Raw genomic sequence first — 22,695 nt, 5'->3', positions numbered from 1 at the left:
TTATTGTGCCATGTGAACACTGTGTGTGTGGTCCGTCTGTCTCAGCTATGTGAACAGTGGCGAATGAATTGTGAGCTGACACTTAAGACTCACTTAATCGTGAACTTTGGAGTCACTGGCTATTAACAGTAAACTTCCCTTAGATTTGTATACAGTGCTACCTCCAGTTGCAGACGGAATCCATTCTGGAGCTCCGGTAGGATCCCGAGGTTTCCACAACTGGAGGGACTGCTTCTGCGCATGTGCGCGCGGCGGTAGAGCGCTTCTGTGCATGTGCGCTCAGCAAAAACCTGGAAAAATACTTCCAGGTTTGCAGCTTATGTATCCCAAAGTTTACGTAAGCGGAGGGATACGTAAGCAGAGGTGCAACTGTACACAACTATGCCTGCCTCAAGTAATTATGTTTTTCAAAAGTTACTTAGTCAGGAGGCAAAGGTGTGAAAGGAATCGACTTTTTACCATCACTGAAATCTGCTGCTGCTTCTTTGGCGATCACTCGTAGCCGAGTAAGATTGTCTTTCATAAACATAACAATGAGTCCGTAAGTGACTGTGGAGGCCAATTCTGGATCCACACATCCTTCCACAGTGGGGACATTGGTTTCCAGGTGGGAGTTGATCACGATGTGGATTTGCCAAGGTGCCTTCCTCTTAGCACGTTTCTCCCTTGCATCCTGAGATCAAGTTTCTTCAAAGCCCATGACACCTTTGAATACTTTCCTGGCTCTTCAGCTAAAGCCGCATTCCTTTCCAGGACAACTTTTAAAACTGGCTTTCCTCTTGAGGTGTAAGGACCACTTCTCTTAACTACGTCACCGGTGGGTGGGTGGGATGCAAACCTTGTAGGCAATAGCGCTAAGCGAATCGGATGAGAAAGGCTGCGGCAAACAAAAGCGCATGACGTAATAATAAAGAGGTTAGTATGGAAGTTGTCATGGCATTTCACTTCACAGGTTTTTGCTGATGAAGGCGAAACACTACTACGCCTTAATGATGCATAATATTGTGATTGCCACTGAATGGGCAAGCCTTCTCAGACTTAGGAAGTGAAGAGGGAAGAGAGAACTCACTGGGCTCTAACCTCAGCTGTAACCCATTAATCTCTCTCAGCTGCTGCAGTCTGTTCCGAACTTCCTTATGGATGAAAATGAGCCTTTGAAAGTTTTCACTCAAGTTCCAAGGAATGTTGAATCAGGGCAGCATCAAGCCTTTAATGAGCAAGTGTAGGTCACAGCAGTAGAGGTACAGAGTTACTCTTTGTAAGGCAGCACTGGAAACGTATTTGCACAACTCCCCGCCCCCAACACACACTCGTGCACACATAAGAGTTTATAGGAGTCCTTTGTCCCCATAGGTAAAAAAACTAAGCCTTAAATGAAGCTGCAGGCAAATGCTTAACTGTAACTTTTTTGAAAGATAAGGAGGGAGGGAAAGATTCCTACTGCTTTGAATAAGCAAAAAACTTCATTTCCCTGAAATTCAGTCAACTTTTTGTTTATTTAAAGGCGACACCACTTGCCTTTTCAGGCAATGATTCAGGCATGGAAAATTGAATAATATGTATAATGCCCTAGTCACCGTTTTGTGTTCCCCCCAAAAAAAACTTAATGTTTTTTTTTTGCTCGCTTGTTTTCTGAGTAGGGGAGGTTGTGTTTTTTTTCTTTTTTAAAGGCAAAAGGGTAAACGCTTTCACATTATTGGGAGTGATTCTCTCCTTCCTCCATGGTAACTCTACATGTTCTCTGTATATTTATGTTTCACTAGAGGGAGAAATTCCCACTGACTTCCAGATTTAAACTGTTGTTTACTCCCTTCGCCCTTGCACCAACAGTAGCATTCAGTTTAAGCCAAGATGTCTTTGGAGCCTTGTAGCTGAAATGGCAAGAGGTAGATTCTTTCCTCCCCTAAAAGAAACAAGCCCAATGCTTTCCTTTTATGTAGAAGCTGTAGCTATGGGAACCTATGCACAGGAAGCACAAAGAAGCTACTTTTAGACATTTAAGCCCTCACCTCCCCCTGAGAATTATTTCCTTTAGTCTGTGGTCCTAGAATTAGTGTTGTATCATTCCCTGCATTAGCCTTCTTTAAGAATATATTTACTTTGGTTTCAGGATTTTGGGTATAAGCTTTATTTTAAAGTGAGGGGGGAGGGGTGCACAGAGGAGTTTTAGATAGCCCCAAAAACAAATAAATCCTATTGTGAAGTGCTCTCTCTTCTTATAATGCAAGGTGATGAGTTAGTGGGAGCACGTCATATCCTTAGTCACCAATTTCTCATATCTCAGGAAATCATTCTTCCTTTGACCTAATTTCCTCATACCCAAAAGAGTACACAAATGTGCTCGACTTCCTTCCTCCCCCAAAGCATCCTTTGCCGGCTGGTAATGTGACCCATCTAGAAGGAACAGCCTTGAATCTCGCTGGGTGATCTTGGGCCAATTACACTCTTTCATCTCTCTCAGCTCTCAGGATGCTTTGTGAATATAATAAAGGTGTTGGGTGTATGCCATCTAGCCTTTTGGAGGAAGGGAGGAATACAAATGGTTTTTTTTTTTAAAAAAAACTGATGGACTATGGTCCCCCGATATTCTCATGGCTCCAGCTTGAGAGCAGTATGGTATAATTATTGAATGGGTGAAGTGTGAAGCCACCTCAGCCTTGGGCAAGTTGGAGGGGTGTCTGCCTCAAACCATCCTTACCATCTAACCCACATCAGAAGCTCATACAGTATACAATATAAATGATGTGATTTTTATTAACTGGACTGTGAGGTGCTACATAACACAGGCTCTAGGCAGTGTTAGAAACTGAGATATGAAAAAGGTAAAGGTACCCTTGACCATTAGGTCCAGTTGTGGACAACTTTGGGGTTGCGGCGCTCATCTCGCTCTATAGGCCAAGGAGCCGGTGTTTGTCTGCAGAAAGCTTCCAGGTCATGTGGCCAGCAAGACTAAGCCGCTTCTGGCGAAACAGAGCAGCGCACGGAAACGCCGTTTATCGTGTTTCTCCGAAAATAAGGACACCGTCTTATATTTATTTTTTCTCAAAAAACACACTATGGCTTATTTACAGGGGATGTCTTGTTTTTGTCCTCCTTCTCATACCGCGGCCGGCATTGCTGCTGCGCCTATCACCATGTCTTATTTTCAGGGTATGGCTTATATTCCTTGAATGCTTAAAAATCCTGCTATGGCTTATTTTTTGACTACGTCTCAAAATAGGGGAAACGGTACCTTCCCACCAGAGCAGTACCTATTTATCTACTTGCACTCTGACGTGCTTTCGAACTGCTAGGTTGGCAGGAGCAGGGACCGAGCAACGGGAGCTCACCCCGTTGCGGGGATTTGAACCGCCGACCTTCTGATCGGCAAGCCCTAGGCTCAGTGGTTTAGGCCACAGCGCCACCCGCTATGAAAGCTAGGAGCTAAATGTGCTTAAACCTAGGTTATGGGTGCTGCAATGGTGTGTCTAGGTGCACTGTTTATAACAAGAATACAGTAAAGCTGAAAATGAATGAACTGCAGCTAAAATCTTATGTTCATTTTTCACATGGTCTAGTCCTCATCTGAAGACTGCAAAAAACAAAGCCATACTTCCCCTGCCTGACCCCCCATATATTCTTGTGAGGGTCCCTGGAAGTGGGGAGGCAGACAAAGGTCTTCCTTTCCTTCCAGCAGTGGCAGTTTTAATCTGAAATCTTAGGTGCAGTACTGTACCCAGAGCTCAGAAACTGCTTGCATTAATGAAATTGCCTGTTGCAAAATGCACCTAGAACAATGGGAGTTTTGAATGCTTGCTCCAAGCAGCCACTAGAGTCATCCTCCACTCCTTCCTAGTATTGGAAGTATAGTTTAAACCAGCCTTGTAATTAACAACTTGCCTGGTGTCACAGGTGACCAAACATTCCATACAGGAGAGTGAACTGGGTTAGCAGATGAGGGACATATCACCTAATTTCCCCTCTCCAGTCTATTTGGTCTCCATGCTGGCTGTGCAGAAAGGAGATCTTATCCCTCAGCTATATCTGCCCTTCACCAGCCTATTCAGTCAAAGGCAGGCATCGCCTCCAGATGTTTTGGCCCTCCAGATGTTTTGGCCTACAACTCCCATGATCCCTAGCTAACAGGACCAGTGGTCAGGGATGGTGGGAATTGTAGTCCCAAAACATCTGGAGGGCTGAAGTTTGGGGATGCCTGGTCAAAGGTGTTTAAAAAACAAACACCCCAATGAATATCCTGTGTCTCCATGCTGGCTTGCCTAATAAAGGACTTGCCTTCCTCTACAGCCTTCACAGAAACACAGGCTATGAGCCTATTGACAGGTTAGTTTTTTAAAAAAATATTGCTGACTAGTAACGTTTGAGGACTCAGGCTGTGTTTAAAATTATAGATGTGCAAGTAGGCAAAGATTCTGACCTGTTGGGGCTGAATTTTATCATACTGGTATCACTCCTCCTTTCTACTTATGAACTGTCTTCTCATGAGATCCTTTAGGGATTTTTCTGTAAACATTTTGCAAAATACTGATTATGAATACATAGAGGGGATTCTATTTTTACATCTCGTGTTTGGATTATTCTGATGTGTACTTATGTGCAATTGAAGCATTCTTGCAAGAAGATTCACTGGCTGCTGGAAACTGTCTTGCTGACAGGGAAAAATCATATTATTTCTGTGTAGAATAATTTAAATTCAATATATTTCATGCATGCTTCATTTTCTAATATAAACGTTATGCATCACTTCCTGCAGAGAAAATGGGCCACTGTTTTTTGATTCCAGTTATAGAACAGTCCTGAAGATTGAAATCCATAGATCAATCACCCTTTGGAGACACACCCTGACAATTTTTCTTCGTGTATTTTTGTTTAAATGGCAAGCAAGAGGCAGCTGATCTATAAATGATCGTTTTCCGTCACTAGCTGTGATGCTATCTGCCTTCCTGGGTGCAGTCTTCAGCATTAAGCTGCTTGGCCACAATTTAGCTTGATCTATCGTATCTGCAAAACGGAAGGAAACAAAATAATTTGTAAGAAACACATTACATGTCTGCTGTAGAAAAGATCTTGCTTAATGCACGTTTCTACATTATGAATTAAGATTTGAATTTGAGACATTTTTTGGGGGGAGAGAGGATTAAAATAGAACACTTCTCCGTATTTATGCTGTAGCTTCAGGTAAATTGGTTCTGCAGCCTATTTTTAGGCATTCATGGACAGATGATAGTTTGGCCATCAGGAATATGCAGTGGGCTTGAGTGTTCTCACCATTTCCATCCTTTCCACTCTACACAAATTATTCCATCCTGCACTTCATAGTTTGCAATAACCAGAGTTTGAATCAGGCATACACAATGTATGCGTAATACACAGTGCACCTGAAACTGCTTTCTTATCCTGGTTTGGAGGCTAGCAGTAATGATAGGGACATAGGTTCTTAAATAGTCAAACCATAAGTTAATCTAGCTAAGTATTGGCAAAACTGACTGGTAGTTGCCATCCAGGATTTCAGATGGGTTTGTCTCCTCACCCTACCTGGAGATAGTTAGGGATTGAACTGGAGACCTTCTGCATGCAAATTATATTTTCTGTCCCACTGGCAGGCAATTCATGAGGTGTGTGCAGTCCTTTCCCTTTTTTGGAAAAAAAGGTAAAGAACCCCTGGATGGTGAAGTGCAGTCAAAGGCAACTATGGGGTTGCGGCGCTCATCTCGCTTTCAGGCTGAGGGAGCCTGCGTTTGTCCATAGACAGCTTTCCGGGTCATGTGGCCAGCATGACTAAACCAATCCTAGCACAACTGAACACCATGACAGAAACCAGAGCACATGGAAACACCATTTACCTTCCCGCCGCAGTGGTACCTATTTATCTACTAGCACTGGCGTGCTTTCAAACTGCTAGGTTGGCAGGAGCTGGGACAGAGCAACGGGAGCTCACCCCGTTGCAGGGATTCGAACCGCCAACCTTATGATCGGCATGCCTAAGAGGCTCAGTGGTTTAGACCACAGCGCCACCCACACCCAGCTTGCCAGCTGCCAAATTTACCCCTCCTGTTGCTGGTCCAAAATTTGTTGCTGCTGCCCCTGCCACCAAAGTAAGATTGCTGTTGCTCCACCACCCATCACTTAAACAAACAAAAACAAACACAACCATTTCTGTTGCAGTCCTGATATGGCTGCCTCTGCAAGCTTCCTAGTGTTTCCTTCTCCTCCTTTCCATAGACATGCCAGGTAGAATGTCTTATTAGGTGCATCACCTTGTTGGAAGCTCTATAGTTTCCTGTTGGAGTTGATGCGCTTAGCGCTGATCTGATAATATTTCCTGAAAAATATTCTTAAGGTCTGATTGACTTTGGTAGAGAAAGTTCCTCCCTTGGAAATTAGTGGGTTGTAAGTGTTGAGTTCTTATCTGGTTTGGTCTGTGAGCATATCTGTGATGAAATGGCCTTTGGGTGTGAATGGGATTTATTTATTTTTGGTCTGATTAATAAATGCCTCTTTTGTCTGCTGTTCTTAAGCAGGTATGGTAACTGTTGATTGTCAGCAGTGTCCTGCCTGTATGATGTCATGTCTACAACAGACAGACATGACCACCTTGTGACTTTGTTCATTGTTGATTACCTTCCCATGTTAGCTGCAAGGTTTCAGTGTATGGCTGGCAGCTGTGCTGCTGTAAACATCTGGACTATGGATATAACCCTAGCAACTCTGTGGAAGTGGTTTTGTACTCTGTTATAGCTATCAAAACAACAACAACAAGATATGTTTCCTGACTGGCTAATGATCTATGAAAACAAGAGAAGTCAACGTAGGGTATGCATATAAATCTACTCATACATAAAACTTACAACGGAATGTATCATAGCCACAATAGCCAGTAAGTAGGTCTCTATAGATTATAGATCAGGCACCCCCAAACTGCGGCCCTCCAGATGTTTTGGCCTACAACTCCCATGATCCCTAGCTAAGAGGACTAGTGGTCAGGGATGATGGGAATTGTAGTCCAAAACATCTGGAGGGCCGAAGTTTGGGGATGCCTGCTATAGATAATACAAGATAGGGATGCAGGTGGCGCTGTGGGTTGAACCACAGAGCCTAGGGCTTGCTGATCAGAAGGTCAGCGGTTCGAATCCCTGCGACGGGGTGAGCTCCCGTTGCTCGGTCCCAGCTCCTGCCAACCTAGCAGTTCGAAAGCATGTCAAAGTGCAAGTAGATAAATAGGTACCGCTAGAGCGGGAAGGTAAACGGCGTTTTCGTGCACTGCTCTGGTTTGCCAGAAGTCATGCTGGCCACATGATCTGGAAGCTGTAAGCCGGCTCCCTCGGCCAATAACGCGAGATGAGCGCCGCAACCCCGGAGTCGGTCACAACTGGACCTAATGGTCAGGGGTCCCTTTACCTTTACCTAAGAAATGAAAGATGGAAGGGGATGGGCTTGCAAAGTTAACATTCTGAATATATGTAAATATATTAAACAGGTTGTAACAACATGTACTGGTACATGAAACAAACATTTTCCAAAAGCAGTAACCGGGTGCATTTTTACTAAAGTCTTCAATGTCAAATTGAGAATTAGTTTTTTTTTTAAAAAAACACTGATAATTTGGAAGATTATGCCTTCTGGATTCATGCTCAGCTGGTGTTCACGGTTCTTGAGTGGCAAATGGAGACTTTTTCGAAGAATTGCATGCATGTGGCTCTTGGCTATGGATGATATCCATTTCATGCACATTGTACATGTTGTTACATCTTAATTGATTAATATATATTTACGCATCTCTGTAAATTCGCAGGGTACCTTTGTGTTCTCAAGAGTTAGGCCAAGTTACTAATAGAGTCTAATAGAGGAACGGCCCTCTACTAGTCCAGAACACCGGAGGAAATTAGTGTAAAATAATGAGCATACGGATGTGGGTTGCAGGAAAGGCTTTCATATATTTGAGATAATTCCAGTTTTCATATTTATTTTATAAAATATCAAATATGAAAACTGGAGTTCTCTAATCCTAGCTTTCATTGTAATTTGAATAAATTTGGCTAGTCATAAAATCATAGAGTTGGAAAGGGACTCCAAGGGTCATCTAGTCCAACCCCCTGCCAATGCAGGGATATCATCTATCTATATCTATCTATCTATCTATCTATCTATCTATCTATCTATCTATCTATCTATCTATCATCTATCTATCTTCTAGCTATCTATCTTCTAGCTGGTACAATTGAATGACTGCCATTGATGAAGAACTGCTAAGTTGTGCGAGTTATTTCCTTGGCCCAGTAGGGTAGCTCAAGTGGTTCAAGCAATGGTGTGTGTAAAAGTAACAGCCTTTGAGTGTGTTCAGAAAGCAGTACAGAAATAAAATTTAGCAAAAAAAGGGGCAACTAGCCATTCTGTTTTGGCCCCTGCAACCTAGGTTCTGGGAGCCATAGGGTGAATAGGTGTTCAGTTTCTAACACTGAATGTTCACAAACATCAAGGGACTTTAGGTCTTGGAGAGAAAGTGGTGGATCAAGGTTCACAATGGTTTTAATGGTCAAATCAAAGCAAAGGTTTTATAGTCAGTGCATAGAGAATTGCTGTGGAAGTCCTTTTGCTAGCCTGTTTGCTGTCTTAGCACCCCAGCACCCAGACTTGGCAGATCTGTGATGCATCGGACCTCCACAACACTAGCACTAGACTTCTGTATCAAAATGCCTTCCTCACGTTATTCCTTTTGTGGAGATAGTGTTTTCTTTCACTTACATCTAGTACAGGCACAGGCAAACTCTGCCTTCCAGATGTTTTGGGACTACAACTCCCATCATCCCTAGCTAACAGGACCAGTGGTCAGGGATTATGGGAGTTGTCGTCCCAAAACATCTGGAGGGCAGAGTTTGCCTATGCCTGATCTAGTATATACAGCAGCATGGAAACAGTTGATTATCTGAATAAATTAGAACTTGGGAGAACAGGGAGAGGAGTCATAGCTCAGCAGTAGATCACATGCTTTGCATGCATAAGTTCCCTAGTTCACTCCTTGCCCTCTCTTGTTAAAAAGATTTTGGAATTTATCTCTCTGTCTGCTGCATTTCCTCCTGTTTTCTTTTTCGACAGAAGCCACTGTGGTAGTGGTGACATTGTGTGTATTTTGTTATTGTTGCCTGGAGTCTGAGCAAAGCTTTTAGATGAAAGAAAAAAAGACTTGATAGGAAGAACATTTCCATAGCATTCCCAAGCAACTAAAGGGAACACAATACTCCTGTATGCATTTAAGGAATACAGAATAAGAGAGAGAGAGAGAACAAAAACAAACCATGCATGAATGAGGGTCTTTCTCAAATACTGCTAACTGGCTCAATAAATGTACGTACAACAGCCACTCCATTGCTGAAAGTAATGTGTCCCCACAGTTGAAGGCAATTCCAGAAATCGACCCCTTTCCAAAGAAGTCATAAGCCTTTTGAGTGCCTTTAGTAATTTGCCACTTTTCCATAGGGACGTTGACTCCATAGGGCTGTGTTTGATCAAACTCCCATTGTGTTGAACTAGCAGTATCAATAAGTTGTCTACCGCCCTCTTGTTTTGGGTTTTAAAACCAACTCTGATTGATAGCAGTCAAATTTGGTTATTTAGCACTAGGCTCTGTAATGAGGGCTGTTAAGGATTATTCTCATTTGTTGCAGTCTGAATGTCCATGTTAATGTTGTCCTAGCTGTCATCCATATTCTAGATCAGGGGTCGGCAAGGTTTACGTCGCCTAGGCCGGTTCACTCCAGCGGAGATCCCTCCATGGGCTGGATTGCACATGCACACGGCTGCGATTTTCTGCGTCTGCGCAGACACAATTTTTGGTGTCTGAGGATGCGCAGATGCAATTTCTGGCACTGCGGAAGCAAGTCCCCGCACCACGCTGTGCCGGTTTAGCGCAGCGCGCAGGGGTTCGTCAAGCAGGTGGCTCGGTTTGGGGGCAGCTCGTGGGCTGGTTAAACGACCCCCGTGGGCCTTAGGTTGCCTACCTATAGTCAGGATAATTCCTTAACAAAACGGGGTTGTTGCCCATCTGAGTATTTATGACTGAAATCAGCATAGGGCTTTCTGCACTACCACGGTAAATCCTGTGTGATAACTTTAGAAGTTTGTGAGAAGACATTGTTTTCTTTTTTTTGGGGGGAAACGTATTTTCACAGATCCAACTGCGCAGTTATTTCGTTTATATGAGAGACTTATTTTCTTGTTTTCATTTTATCCTTCTGTATATCAAAGGCTGTGCTGTTAAGAGGTGAAGAACTGGAGGCAAAGTGAGAGAAGTGAAACAAAAGAGGGAGGGGAAGCAGCCACCATTAGGAAAATCGCAGCAGGTGTTTGCATTATCAGTGACAACAAATGAGTATTGTGCAAGTGTTTTGGCTCTGATACATGGAAATGGTTCCAGCATGTGCTTGCGCAGTTCTGCTAACCCTTGCTTCAGGCACTGCTTATAGTCCCATAAAATACCCAACTGCCTATTGTTTGAAGTTTCCCTTTTATCTTTATTCTCTTTTTTTATTGTCCTTTCCCAGTGATACTGTGATACAGAGAGTTAATTTTCTTTGCAAATGGCAGTGTCACACCCTGGCTGGCCTGTACACCCCAGAGAGAGGGCTTATCAATGGTAGTATCCTTTTTAAACCACTAAATAAGGAGCAAGTTGTTTTTTAAGTCACTTAAGGAAATGTATTATGAAAGGTGATTAAGCCAGAGCTGGTGGCCAGTTTACTCCCCCAGCCTGCATTGCAATAAGAAGTTTGTAAATCTATGAATTGTGCAATGGTTTCTAAAAAACCCCAACCCAAAACCTAACCTGATTCCCTGGCCTAAACTTCTTGATATCTAATTTACATGCAAGCTGCAAATATTAAGCAAACAAAATGATAAAAGTACATGGCATTAAATTTGCATGCTATGAAATAGTTCAAAGTGGATGAATTAAGATATTTCATCGGGGGAATCGATAATGCATACAATGGGTTTTATATTAAATATAAATCCCAGTATTGTTTACATTTTAAGATAAAACGCAATGAACTGTTAACATACTGGTTTTATTAGTATCCATTCATTATGTTCCCCATTAATTTTGTTGAGCAATACTAGGCATAGGCAAACTGCCCCCCCCCAGATGTTTTGGGACTACAATTCCCATCATCCCTGACCACTGGTCCTGTTAGTTGGGATGATGGGAGTTGTAGTCCCAAAACATTTGGAGGGCCGAGTTTGCCTATGCCTGAACTATACTTTTTTTAAAAAGAAATGCAAAGTTTTAAGTAAATAATAATAATAGCAGATCCCCCCCCCCCCGTTACAAAAATGTTTCTGATGCATGCTACTGCCTTATAAATTTCTTTATTGGGCAAGAAAGGTTTTATTTATTTACAATTTATGTGTTCTTTCTATTATTTAATATTTTAGCACTGCTTTTATTATGATTTGTATACTTCCAGCATTGTACAGTTGAACCTCTACTCATGTACAGAATCCGTTCCGGAGGTCTGTTTGTGAGTCGACCTGGGTCGCTGGCAGAAGCACCGTTCTGCGCGTGCGCATTCGGTGGCAGCGCCATTCTGCACATGTGCAGACGACGGAAGCCGCTTCTGCGTGCGCACAAATGGCAGAAGCCACTTCTGCGTGTGTGCGAATCGCGGCAAACCCGGTATTTACTTCCGGGTTTGCTGCAATCGTGAGTCAAATTGTTCGCGAGTAGGGGCGGTGGTAAGTTGAGGCTCTACTGTAGATGGTCTTCAGTAATACATTATGGAATTCTACTGTTCTGGTTCAGACTTTGGCTGTGTACACTCCCTGGTTCTCTTTTGCCTAGAGCAGGGGTCCCCAGACTATGGTCCGCAGGCCAGATGCGGCCCAATTGGCCTCCCAATCCGGCCTGCGACGACCCCCGCCGCCCGCTGCTGCCGCCCGCTCTTGTGGCGCGTTGCGCGGCGGCGCGCTTCCAGATTGGGAAAAAATAGCCGGAAACCGTTTCTGCGCATGCGTATGGGCCTCTCCCGACCCAGAAGAGGTCATTTCCGGGGCGGGGGAGGTGCACTTCCGGGTCGGGGGAGGCCCATACGCATGCGCACAAACAATTTTCGGTGATTTTTTCCGGCCTGGAAGCACACCACCGCGCCAGTAAATGGGTTTGCGCATGCGCACTGGCGCACACTCCCCCACCCTCCGGCCCACTGCGCGCGCACTCTCCCGCCCTCCGGCCCGCCGCGCGATCGGCCCGGCGGCCACCGGCCCGGCGGCAACCGGCCCAAAGGCGGGTAAGTCTGGGGACCCCTGGCCTAGAGATTTCCTCTAGACATATTTTACTGCAACCATCCAAATAGTCTCCTATATTAGCTTTACCCTATGCTTTAAGATCAGCACCAAGTGACATGATAGAACTGCCATCTCCATCAGAAGTGGGGTACCCCAATAAGACCCCAACTGTTGTATCTTAATCATGCAGTGCCTTCCCAATGCAGGTTCTCTTGGCACCAGCCTTTGTCATCTGTTAAATGCAGGGGTCAGCAACCTTTTTTCAGCTGTGGGCCGGTCCACTGTCCCTCAGAGCATGTGGTGGGCTGGACTATATTTTGAAAAAAAATATGAACGCATTCCTATGCTCCACAAATAACCCAGAGATGCATTTTAAATAAAAGGGCACATTCTACTCATGTAAAAACGCGCTGATTCCTGGAACGTCCGTGGGCCGGATTGAGAAGGCAATTGGGCCGCATCCGGCCCACGGACCTTAGGTTGCCTACCCCTGGTTAAAGGTTTTCCACACAGAGGCTTAAAAAGCAACAACTTTGGATTAACTCTTGTGATAATTCCATGGCACCTTGCTCCCATTATTTATTTTGGCTTTACTTCTTATGCACCCTGCCTTTCACCCAAGAAACTCAGACCAGCAGACACAGGTCTCTGAGGAAGTCTCTTCTAGCTAAATAATGGGCTTGTTTTGTGCGGTAAAAAGAGAAAGAGGTTTAAGAGACCTTTTGAAAGTTTTCCAGTCCAAAGAGCAAATAAGAGGGCCTTGCAGACCTTACCATTGGTCCAAATCGGAAATCTCTCTTTCAAGTCTTCCAAGTGCTCTGCTTGGAAACTGGAATGATCATACAGTAACCAGCACTACTCAAATCGTGTTGTAGACCCTACCCTTAGTTTCTTTGGTCTCTGCTGGCAGTCACATTTTTCTCATGCTACAGCTGCCGTGTGAGAGGTTGACTGACAGGCTTCTTCTACTTGAGACATCTGCACTTATGATGCAGCTGTACTGAAAACATAGGTTCAGTGCCTCACCGGGTTTTGCGTATGAGCTGTGAGACGTTAGTTGCTGGATCAGACGAATGTGGTCTAGTCTTGTGTGTCACTGTATAATGAAATGCCCATACACAAAAAAGCTTACACTGCCAAACAAGAGTACTGTTTTTATCATAATCATGCTGCTCATGCTAGGAAGTCAATGTAAAAAAAATATGTTAAAAAAATTATGTAGGAATGAGAATAAATTCTAATTCGAGGAGCTAATCAGATACCCATTCTTTTATTGCAGCATTGAAAACGTTTTATGCTTTGGTGCTGATGTTTTCCTAATTAATTTGAACATCATATTTACCTCGTTTGAGAAATTTGTTTCTGTTTTCCTGTCGTTCTTGCATGCTGCTGTTTTTAGAGCCGGATTGGTATTTTGGGGTTCATCATTCATTAGTCACCTCACTAAGCTCTTACGAGAGATCCAAGAGACAAATAGAAATGCATAATATTTGGTGAGGGAACAAGATCCTTTATTCTCAACATGCCCTCTTATATGAATAGGGAGAGGGGAAAGATGAGCAGGGGAGCAGATTGCGGTTAATGAATTGCAATGTACTTGCATTTTTGAAAACTGCAAGTAGAAGTCAGTGATGTACAGTAACCACCAGATGTCACTGTTGTAGATCATATCTCGAGGCAACTGTATTGTGTGCGCATGTGTGTTTGGGCAAGGTCTGTTGTCCTATGCACACAATGTTGCTAATGTGCTGTGACTCTCTTAGCAGCCAGGGCATGAATTTTGGAAATGTGTGGGAATTTGGTATTGGTTGTAATTCCCCTTTTGTAGAGCAAAACTGAAACGTACACAGTAGGATCGTTTATAGCGCGGAAAATGTAGCTCGCTGCTGTAGTTCTCAGTAATAAGATGGGCTGTCACGAATTAAAGCTGGAGTCATGTCATGAATACCGAGGACGTGTACGGGACAGCATTTCAGGCCCCACAGTAAGGGTTTTAAAGTGATAATTGATGCCAGCTGCATTAAAATCACCACGAGAGTTTACAGATGCAGAATTGTATTTAGCTGGTTTGAAGTTGGCTTGCTTAGCCATTGTGCATTGTATGTCTGGATCCCCCAGTTTGTACGTAACAACAAGCCAAGATTATTTGCAAACTAAACACAGGTCAAACGATCTAATATTAGCACACTTGATGATCTTTGAAAGCCTATACAAAAGGGCGGGCGGGTGGAACAGGCAGCGAATTGCACTACTAATGCTAGATCTGGTTTTTAATACATTGGGCTGAACCTGTTTTCTCTGCCACGCGCTCAACCCACCCATGATTTCCACAGGATGGGATAATTTTGTGCCGCTGCTCTGAGGTTAATGGGGGAGATATTTGGGGGGGGGGGGCGTGTGCCACAAATACTGCAGTAGATGCATTCATATATACATATATCTATCTATTTCCCCCATAAAAAGGATGAAGAAGAAGAAATCAAGCTGGAGATAAACATGCTGAAGAAATATTCCCATCATAGAAATATTGCAACTTACTACGGTGCTTTTATTAAGAAAAGTCCTCCAGGACATGACGACCAACTATGGGTAAGCATGTTGACAAGGAAATGGGAATGTGAATTGCAACTAAATGCTTGATTCCTAGCAAAAAAAAATACCCTGAATGCTTAATGCTACGCTCGCTAGCAGAGCAGGAAAACTCAAGAGAATTTAATCTTAAAAATCCTGTATAATTTTGTTTCCTTAATACTTGGTAGAAATGTGAAGAGTTTGCATAAATTCACATAAAAGAAGCATTTATTGTTCTAGGATTTTAACTAGTTTAAAGTAAAATAGCTCTGCTAGGTTTATCGTGTTTGTACGATAGGTTGAGCTGAGCTAAGCAAGTTAGCCTGTGCTTGGGATGATCAGCATCAACTGGCTCTTCCATCTTTCCTTTAAGAGGCTGCCCATTGCATCTCTGTATGAGCTGCTTTTCTAGGTTTGCCTCCTTCCAGTCAGGAAGCACACCCAGTAAAAAAACAACAATGCAATAGAAAGTAATGTGAGCATTTTATTTTTCTGCAAATAAACCTTTCGTGCTATCCACAAGTCTCACTAAGTTCAGTGGGCCTTGCTTACACACGCAGGTAAATGGGAATAGGATTGCAGCCTAGTGGTATAGAGCAGGGTTGGGAACTTGTGGCCTTCCAGATTTTGTTGAACTCCTATCAGCCGTAGCTGACCCATGGCCAGTAGTTACAAATAATAGGAGTTGCAGTCATTTGACACTGGGAAGCCACAGGTGCCCTAGTCCTGGTGGAGACTGATTAGACTTCTAATGTCAGTTGGTGGGGGAAGCTTGCGTCCTTGCTCTCAAATTTTAGAACACCATGGGTCTTGGCATTCTAGAAACTCAGGGCAAAAGAGAGAGAGAGCATGTGTGTGTTAGGATCTGTTTTTTTGCCTTGCTCATTGAGGCAAAACTTTTCAATATCCAAACAATCTAGCAGTCTTTGGTTTTAGTCACCTGTTACTACTATATACATGCCATACATTAAGTAATGTGAACATCTTTGTTCTCTGGAAGCTAATAAATGAATGTATTGATGTTAAAGGAATATAGATTAAGACCCACTTTGGCTGTTATGATTGTTTGCCTTCCTTAATTGTCCAGTAAGCTTTGTTGCAGTGCAGCTGGATCCCTGATATTTCTATCCTATATTGACTCTCTCTCTCTCTCTCTCTCTTTTTTTGCATTCTGTCTTTTGTAGCTTGTCATGGAGTTTTGTGGTGCAGGCTCTATTACAGACCTTGTGAAGAATACGAAAGGAAATACTTTGAAGGAGGACTGGATAGCCTACATCTCCAGAGAAATTCTGAGGGTAAGGAAATGATAAGCATTTTTTTTTCTTTTTGAAAAACGAAACAAAAATGGCGAGATTTAATTCCTGCATTAATTTCCAGTGAATTGGCAGTGAAGTACATGGCTTTAACCCTGTGACATGAGACACAGGATTAAAGCAGTTCTTGAATGCTAATCATTTTTTAAAAAAATATATTTTTTAAAAAACCAAACTTAAGCCAACGGTTACATAATCATTTTAACATAGGCTATGTGCATTGGAAATGATACTAAGTGGTGGGATCTGATGCTTCACTTGTAATGCAAAATATACCTCTGGGAGCAGCCTGATTACCAGCGGAGAAGAACGTTTTCCAAATGGCTGAAGTACATTCCAAACATATGGCCAAGGGCTGCTCACATCTTTGTCTGCAAATCTGCAAATTGCAATGGATATTAAAATACAGCATGTGTTTTCTTCATCCACTTCACAGGGCTAGCGCAGGGTGATTTCTCTGGGTCATGCAGCCAGGTGGTGGATCAATAAAAAGGACTGCATGCTGGTGTGCTTCTGTTTTCTTTGGCACAAGTGTTACTCTTCCCTTTTTGTATGTGGCTTCTTCTTCTGTAAAGCAAATACCGAAGCTCAGATTTGGATACATACATATGTCATTTTATTTGTATGCTGCCTTTCCATCGTTAAAACCATGAATGCAAGAGAAGGCAGTTCTGTTTTAACCCGTACCCGTTTGCAGTGGCACAAACATTTCCCTTTGTGTTAATTCTCCTGGATAATTTTTGGCACTAAATGGAACACTAAGATAAAGTTCATACTCAAAATATATAGGAGAAGCCCATATCTCTACCTCAGTACTGCTCAAATCTGAACCCTTATAAAGCAGCATGGATTACCGGTAGAATGCTCTCTTGCTGCTTCGTTACTTTCAGCGTGTAGGTAAAGCCCTGATTTGTGCTCCTCCAACCTATTAGAGGGGATTTGTTGGCTGCTTTGGAATCCTGCCTTAAGTGCTGTTTGGAAGCAGAGACCTTCCATAATGTTTTGGGTTTTTTAACACTTAAAAATCTACTTGTGTGCTCAAAATAATCTTAAATTTACAATAAATTCCAGATTACATTAAATAATCATAAAACAAGCAAGGCAGTATTCCCCAACCTGATGAATCCATCAATACTGCTGCAGGGTATATTGACATAGAAATGCCTTCCTACAACAAATGAGCATCATTTCCTGGCAGGTGTTCCTTGAAAGGAAAATTATCTGTTGTGTTTTGGCAGCTACTGGAACCTTATCTCAGGCATAGGCAAACTCGGCTATTCTAAACTTTTTCTAGAATGGACAAATCCTTCACTCCCAAATTGCATGGACCACTACCACAACAGATCATGGAGGCATTTTGTTTATTAATTATGGCACCGCTGCTTCTGTAGCAGTATATTCCAGAGGTCAAGCCCGTATTCTTTGTGGGGAACAGTATTATCATTGCCTTTATTCCAGTCCTACCCGGTGTTCAATTTAATTGGATCTCCTCATTTATTTTTAACACATAGTGTAAAAGCAGCTTGGGCATAGTAAATCATGATCAAAGATTTTTGTTTAAAGCAAATCGCTTAACTTTGTGCTATTAATATTAATCATTCAGCCCCAAAGCACTTTCAAATAATGTCTGTTGTGGGCAAGAAAGAAAGAAAAGAAAAGAAAACTGGCTGCTTAGGGAGTGTTGCTTATAAGTGACCTGGCCCTTGCACTTGACTCGAAGTATCTCCATCACAATTAAGTTTCATGAAAACAAAAGAGAACAGCAGTAAGTCTGCAAAAGTTTCTGGCTCAGAAATATTTACTAGCCTATCTGTTCTCCCCCCCCCCCCACTGGTACCTAAAAGAAAAATGAACCAACTCCAGCAAAGTACTTCTTCCACGTCATCTTCACTTGTCACAGGAGACGGATAGCAAGCATGTCTTCTTTTCTCATGGAATTTCAGAGTTCTTCATTCATACAGCTCGGTACTTTGTAAATATCAACACATGCACTTAAGTTCTAGAAGTTTACAAGGTTCCCCCCCCCCTACCAGCTTTGCATGTTGCCTAATGAGGTGAGGGGGAACACGAATGATCATGCCTCCATGATATGTTGTGGTAGTGGGTCCATGCAATTTGGGAGCGAAGGATTTGTCAAAAAAGTTTGATATTACCTGGAAGTTAAAAACCTCAAGGCTCTACTGCCTTCAAGGGTTTCCCAAACATGGGGCTCCAGCTGTTTTTAGACTACAATTCCCATCATCCCTGACCACCGGTCCTGCTAGCTAGGGATGATGGGAGTTGTACTCCAACAACAGCTGGAGACCCAAGTTTGGGAAACCCTGCTCTACTGCATCAAGCTTCAATTCTGCCAACCAACAATCAGGTGGTGGCCTTGCCAGAAGTGGTTTTTTACCACCACCTATCCTGATAACACCAGCTGCAGCCTCTCATTGGAGGTAAATGGTCTATCCATTGTTACATACAGTATGGTAATAGGTCAGATTGATTGCATGCTTCCTGTTCTTTGTGCCACTTGGGAACTTAGACAGTGAGAAGAAAGAGTATCCAGTGGTGTCCTAGCATGTAAAGGTAAAGGGACCCCTGACCATTAGGTCCAGTCGTGACTGACTCTGGGGTTGCGCGCTCATCTCGCATTATTGGCCGAGGGAGCCGGCGTATAGCTTCCAGGTCATGTGGCCAGCATGACAAAGCCGCTTCTGGCAAACCAGAGCAGCACATGGAAACACCGTTTACCTTCCCGCTATAGCGGTTCCTATTTATCTACTTGCATTTTGATGTGCTTTCGAACTGCTAGGTTGGCAGGAGCTGGGACCAAGCAACGGGAGCTCACCCCGTCACAGGGATTCGAACCGCCGACCTTCTGATCAGCAAGCCCTAGGCTCAGTGGTTTAACCACAGCGCCACCTGGGTCCCTCATGTCCTAGCATGTAATGGGAAGTAAATGAGTAAGACTTAAGGCACTGCAAATAATTGCAGCAAACAGTCAACATAAACCATTTCCTGTCCCTCCCCTCCAATAATTTGGTCATTCTTGAAGACACTATCTGTACCAAATAGATTTATATATCTGCTCATCTACATAACAGTACAAGCTAAAGAGAAAAATATGCATCCAGAATTCATACTGCTACTGTGCTTTACGTTTGTCACATCCAATTTTTAGCCTCCTCTGGAGGCAGTTACATGCAGTAAGTAAAAGTGGTAAACAAGTGTTCCCGATTACTCCTTGTGTCACATTTCTTCTTAGCCACCCCTTTCCTAAAGCTGAACATTTGTTTTTTAGTCCTCTCTTACACAGTTGAGTCATTCCATATTCCTGGCAAAAGTGCATTGCTTTGTTTCTTGTATATCCTTTGAATATCTCTCCATAGTTCCATAAGTGGTTTCATTGTCATGATGTAGTGTGGTCCTTATAATATTAACTCTTGCCAGTCAAGCATGCGCTATACATATTTATAGATTCTTAAAATAACTTGTATAGCGCAGCTGTTGTGTTTCACCTTTGTAAAATGTGTGCACAACGCTTTATAGCTGCACTTATTTTTGACAAAAATAAATAAAATCCTTCCAGTAGCACCTTAGAGACCAACTAATTTTGTTATTGGTATGAGCTTTTGTGTGCATGCAGAGACCATTGGTTGGTCTCTAAGGTGCTACTGGAAGGAATTTTTTAAATTTTGTTTTGACTATGGCAGACCAACACGGCTACCTTATTTTTGACAAGTAAGGTCTATGTGGGTGGCATGCTGTTGAAAACATCTACAGTTGATCATGTTGCGCTGGGCTGGAGGGAAAGAATCCACAAGGTCTATATGGTTTTGTCAAATAGTTGCAGTAGAATGTAGTTGCAAAATTAAAGGGGAAGAAGACCCTACAGTCTTCTGGGTTTTTTTCTTTTTAAATGCAGGGATTGGCGCATCTCCATGCCCACCATGTGATTCATCGGGATATCAAAGGGCAGAATGTATTGCTAACAGAAAATGCAGAGGTGAAACTGGGTAAGTTAATTAGCCTGTTCTACTCGCTTTCTTTCCTCTCTCTGCTTAGTTTCTGTATCTCTTAATCTGACTTCAGAGCATTTTTGCTTGTTGAGTGGGGTGTTCCTGGTAACAAGTAAATAAGAGGGTTGCCTTGGTTCTCCAATGAGTAACCATGCTGTCAAAAAAGAGCTGCTGGCATTGCATGCATTTTAGGAAATTGTATTTCTTGAAACAGAGATTGATTTCTGTGTCAGAAAGTCTTCTGCCCTCGTTTGCACTTAATGCTAAGCCAAGCCAAGCCATGGCTGAGCATGAAAAAGCATGTACACAGCTTCCTAGAGAGGATATTGCAGCCACTTTTCTCCTCCCTTGCTATTGTGCTCTGCGGCATTGTGGTTTGGCTTCCCACGTTGTCCAAACCCACATTTGTGGTTCAGCTCTCCCTGACGAACAATGATCTGTAAACATAGAACAAACGTTGGTTACGGCTCATGGTATGTCTGGAGAGAGACCTGGTTCAGGTGGCACACTAAGCTAAATGATGGATTAGCTCAGGGCAGCATGAGCATGGCCAGTGAGAATCAAAGCGACTGCAATCTCCCCTCAATCTCCCCTCCCACAGTTTGCTTGTTTGTGCTAAGTCATGGTTTGATTTAGTATGTGCAAACTCTGATAAATGTGGCACGTGGGCCTTGATTATTCCACCCTTCTTCCTTCAAAAAGGGAACCACTTACTTGGCTTTGTGCATGTAGCTTCTGTGGACAATGTTCTTGCAGCCCTTTGTCTGATATGGATGCTGTCTTGCTAGTAAACCCATGAGACGTGTTGAAGATTACTTTCTATTAATGAGTCGAATACCTTCTAGCATCGATCCATATAAATGTCCATTTTAACTCATTTTCCGAATTGTAGAAGCCTTGGTATATATCTGCAGCATATTGCCAGAACACCTACACTATTTATTTTACAGTGATCCTGGAGATCTCGCTTCAGTGTGTTTTGATTCTTCTTTTTTTCTGTTCTTGATGTAGTGGACTTTGGTGTTAGTGCTCAGCTGGACAGGACAGTCGGTAGAAGAAATACCTTTATTGGCACGCCTTACTGGATGGCCCCAGAAGTTATTGCCTGTGATGAAAACCCAGATGCTACATATGACTACAGAGTAAGAGAAATATTAACATAGTTGTTAGGGTGTATTGAGTGTTCTACAAATCCTGTATTTATCATGAGTGCTGTGCCTGGAAGACATGACCCCCCCTTTGCTTTTCTAAGGAATTTCTCTTACAGTTGATTAAGTGCAGTGGAAAGCAGGCGCAGACAGTATAACCTAATAAATTAATGCATGTAGTATAGAGCTTAACAGTGCATTCCCTACATGGGAAACTCCCAATATAGGAAGGAGCATGAAACCCACAGGTGACAATCTTAAGACATATTTCCATTTTTGTGTGTGAATTTGTGCAGCTTGTATGTGTGCACACAGTGAAAATAAATACATGGGCAGTCAAAGTTGTGTGTCTGCACATAAGTTTCATACTCCCTTCTCCCCTCTCTCACACTCTTCATAGAGGGCTTTCAGTGAAGGTGCCCCTAAATTCTCCTTTCTTCCACTCTTTCTTTCTGTGCAGCTCACATGAAATTGGGTCAAGGGTCACCCCTGGTTGATAGGATTCTCCCATCCCACCTCCATGTCTTCTTCTGTGAAAGGAGAACTGAAGTTCAGCTTCAAAAGAAACCAAAGTTTGTTGTGTTGTCATTTAAGACCCTGGTTTCTTTGGACATAACATGGAGCTTTGATTTGTTCTAAGAGGAAGCTTTCATTCTTCCCTAGCATGAGGAGGTGGGGGGGGGGGAAGCAAGCATTCACCCATGGCATGGTTTAGATGTTCATTTGAAACTGGTATTCGATACAAGATGATTGTCCTTATTTGACTTTTTCTGTCTGAGCATCAATAGATGCAACAAACGTCAGCCTTTAAGGGCTATCAAGCTTAAATGGTCTTGTTTCATAATTTGTTTCCTTCTCCTTCTCCTTTAAAGCTAGGTTCCTTTTAAAGCAGCCTTATGGAAATCTCTAAGCTCCTCTTAGGCAACCACAGGAGAAAAGAGAATAAAATATTTAATTCTCATTGCTAGAAACAGTGCATTAATCTAAATAAAGCTTGGGAACTTGAAATCCTTAATTGCCTTTGAGAATAAGATCTTACATAAGATGAGATACTATTTTTATTAGGTATAGCATAGTGCTCTGAAACACAGTCGATTGTGAGAATATGTGAGAGAAGGGAAGGACAGCAGAAGTGGACAGGGAACATTATTATTATTATTATTATCATCATCATCATCATCATCACCATCATAAAAATTTCTATACCACTCTTCATCAAAAGGTCATGGAGCTCTTTACAATATTAAAAACACAAAGAATACCTACCCTAATAACGAACAAAAACAACACTGCTGCTATCACCACAGCCATAGATTGTTAAATTAGCTAAAGGCGTGGTTATAGATAAATGTTTCTAGTTGGCACCCTTGGGAGAGCATTCAACAA

At 42.7% G+C, this 22,695-nt stretch overlaps 1 protein-coding gene across 4 annotated transcripts in view; it reads left to right on the top strand.

The window, feature by feature from the left end:
* Positions 1-22,695, top strand: part of MAP4K4 (mitogen-activated protein kinase kinase kinase kinase 4) — a 130,636-nt gene that overhangs the window by 59,939 nt on the left and 48,002 nt on the right. For all 4 annotated transcript variants that reach the window (XM_035116245.2, XM_035116240.2, XM_035116247.2 and 1 more), the window contains exons 4-7: positions 14,737-14,862; positions 16,029-16,139; positions 20,068-20,158; positions 21,173-21,303. In XM_035116245.2, the coding sequence (XP_034972136.1) occupies positions 14,737-14,862; positions 16,029-16,139; positions 20,068-20,158; positions 21,173-21,303 (459 nt within the window). The remainder of the gene's footprint in view (positions 1-14,736; positions 14,863-16,028; positions 16,140-20,067; positions 20,159-21,172; positions 21,304-22,695) is intronic.

This window comes from Zootoca vivipara, chromosome 4, assembly GCF_963506605.1.
Source record: "Zootoca vivipara chromosome 4, rZooViv1.1, whole genome shotgun sequence".
NCBI classification, from domain to species: domain Eukaryota; kingdom Metazoa; phylum Chordata; class Lepidosauria; order Squamata; family Lacertidae; genus Zootoca; species Zootoca vivipara.
Note: the sequence above shows the minus strand (reverse complement) of the source record. Positions and strands in the feature narration are given on the sequence as shown.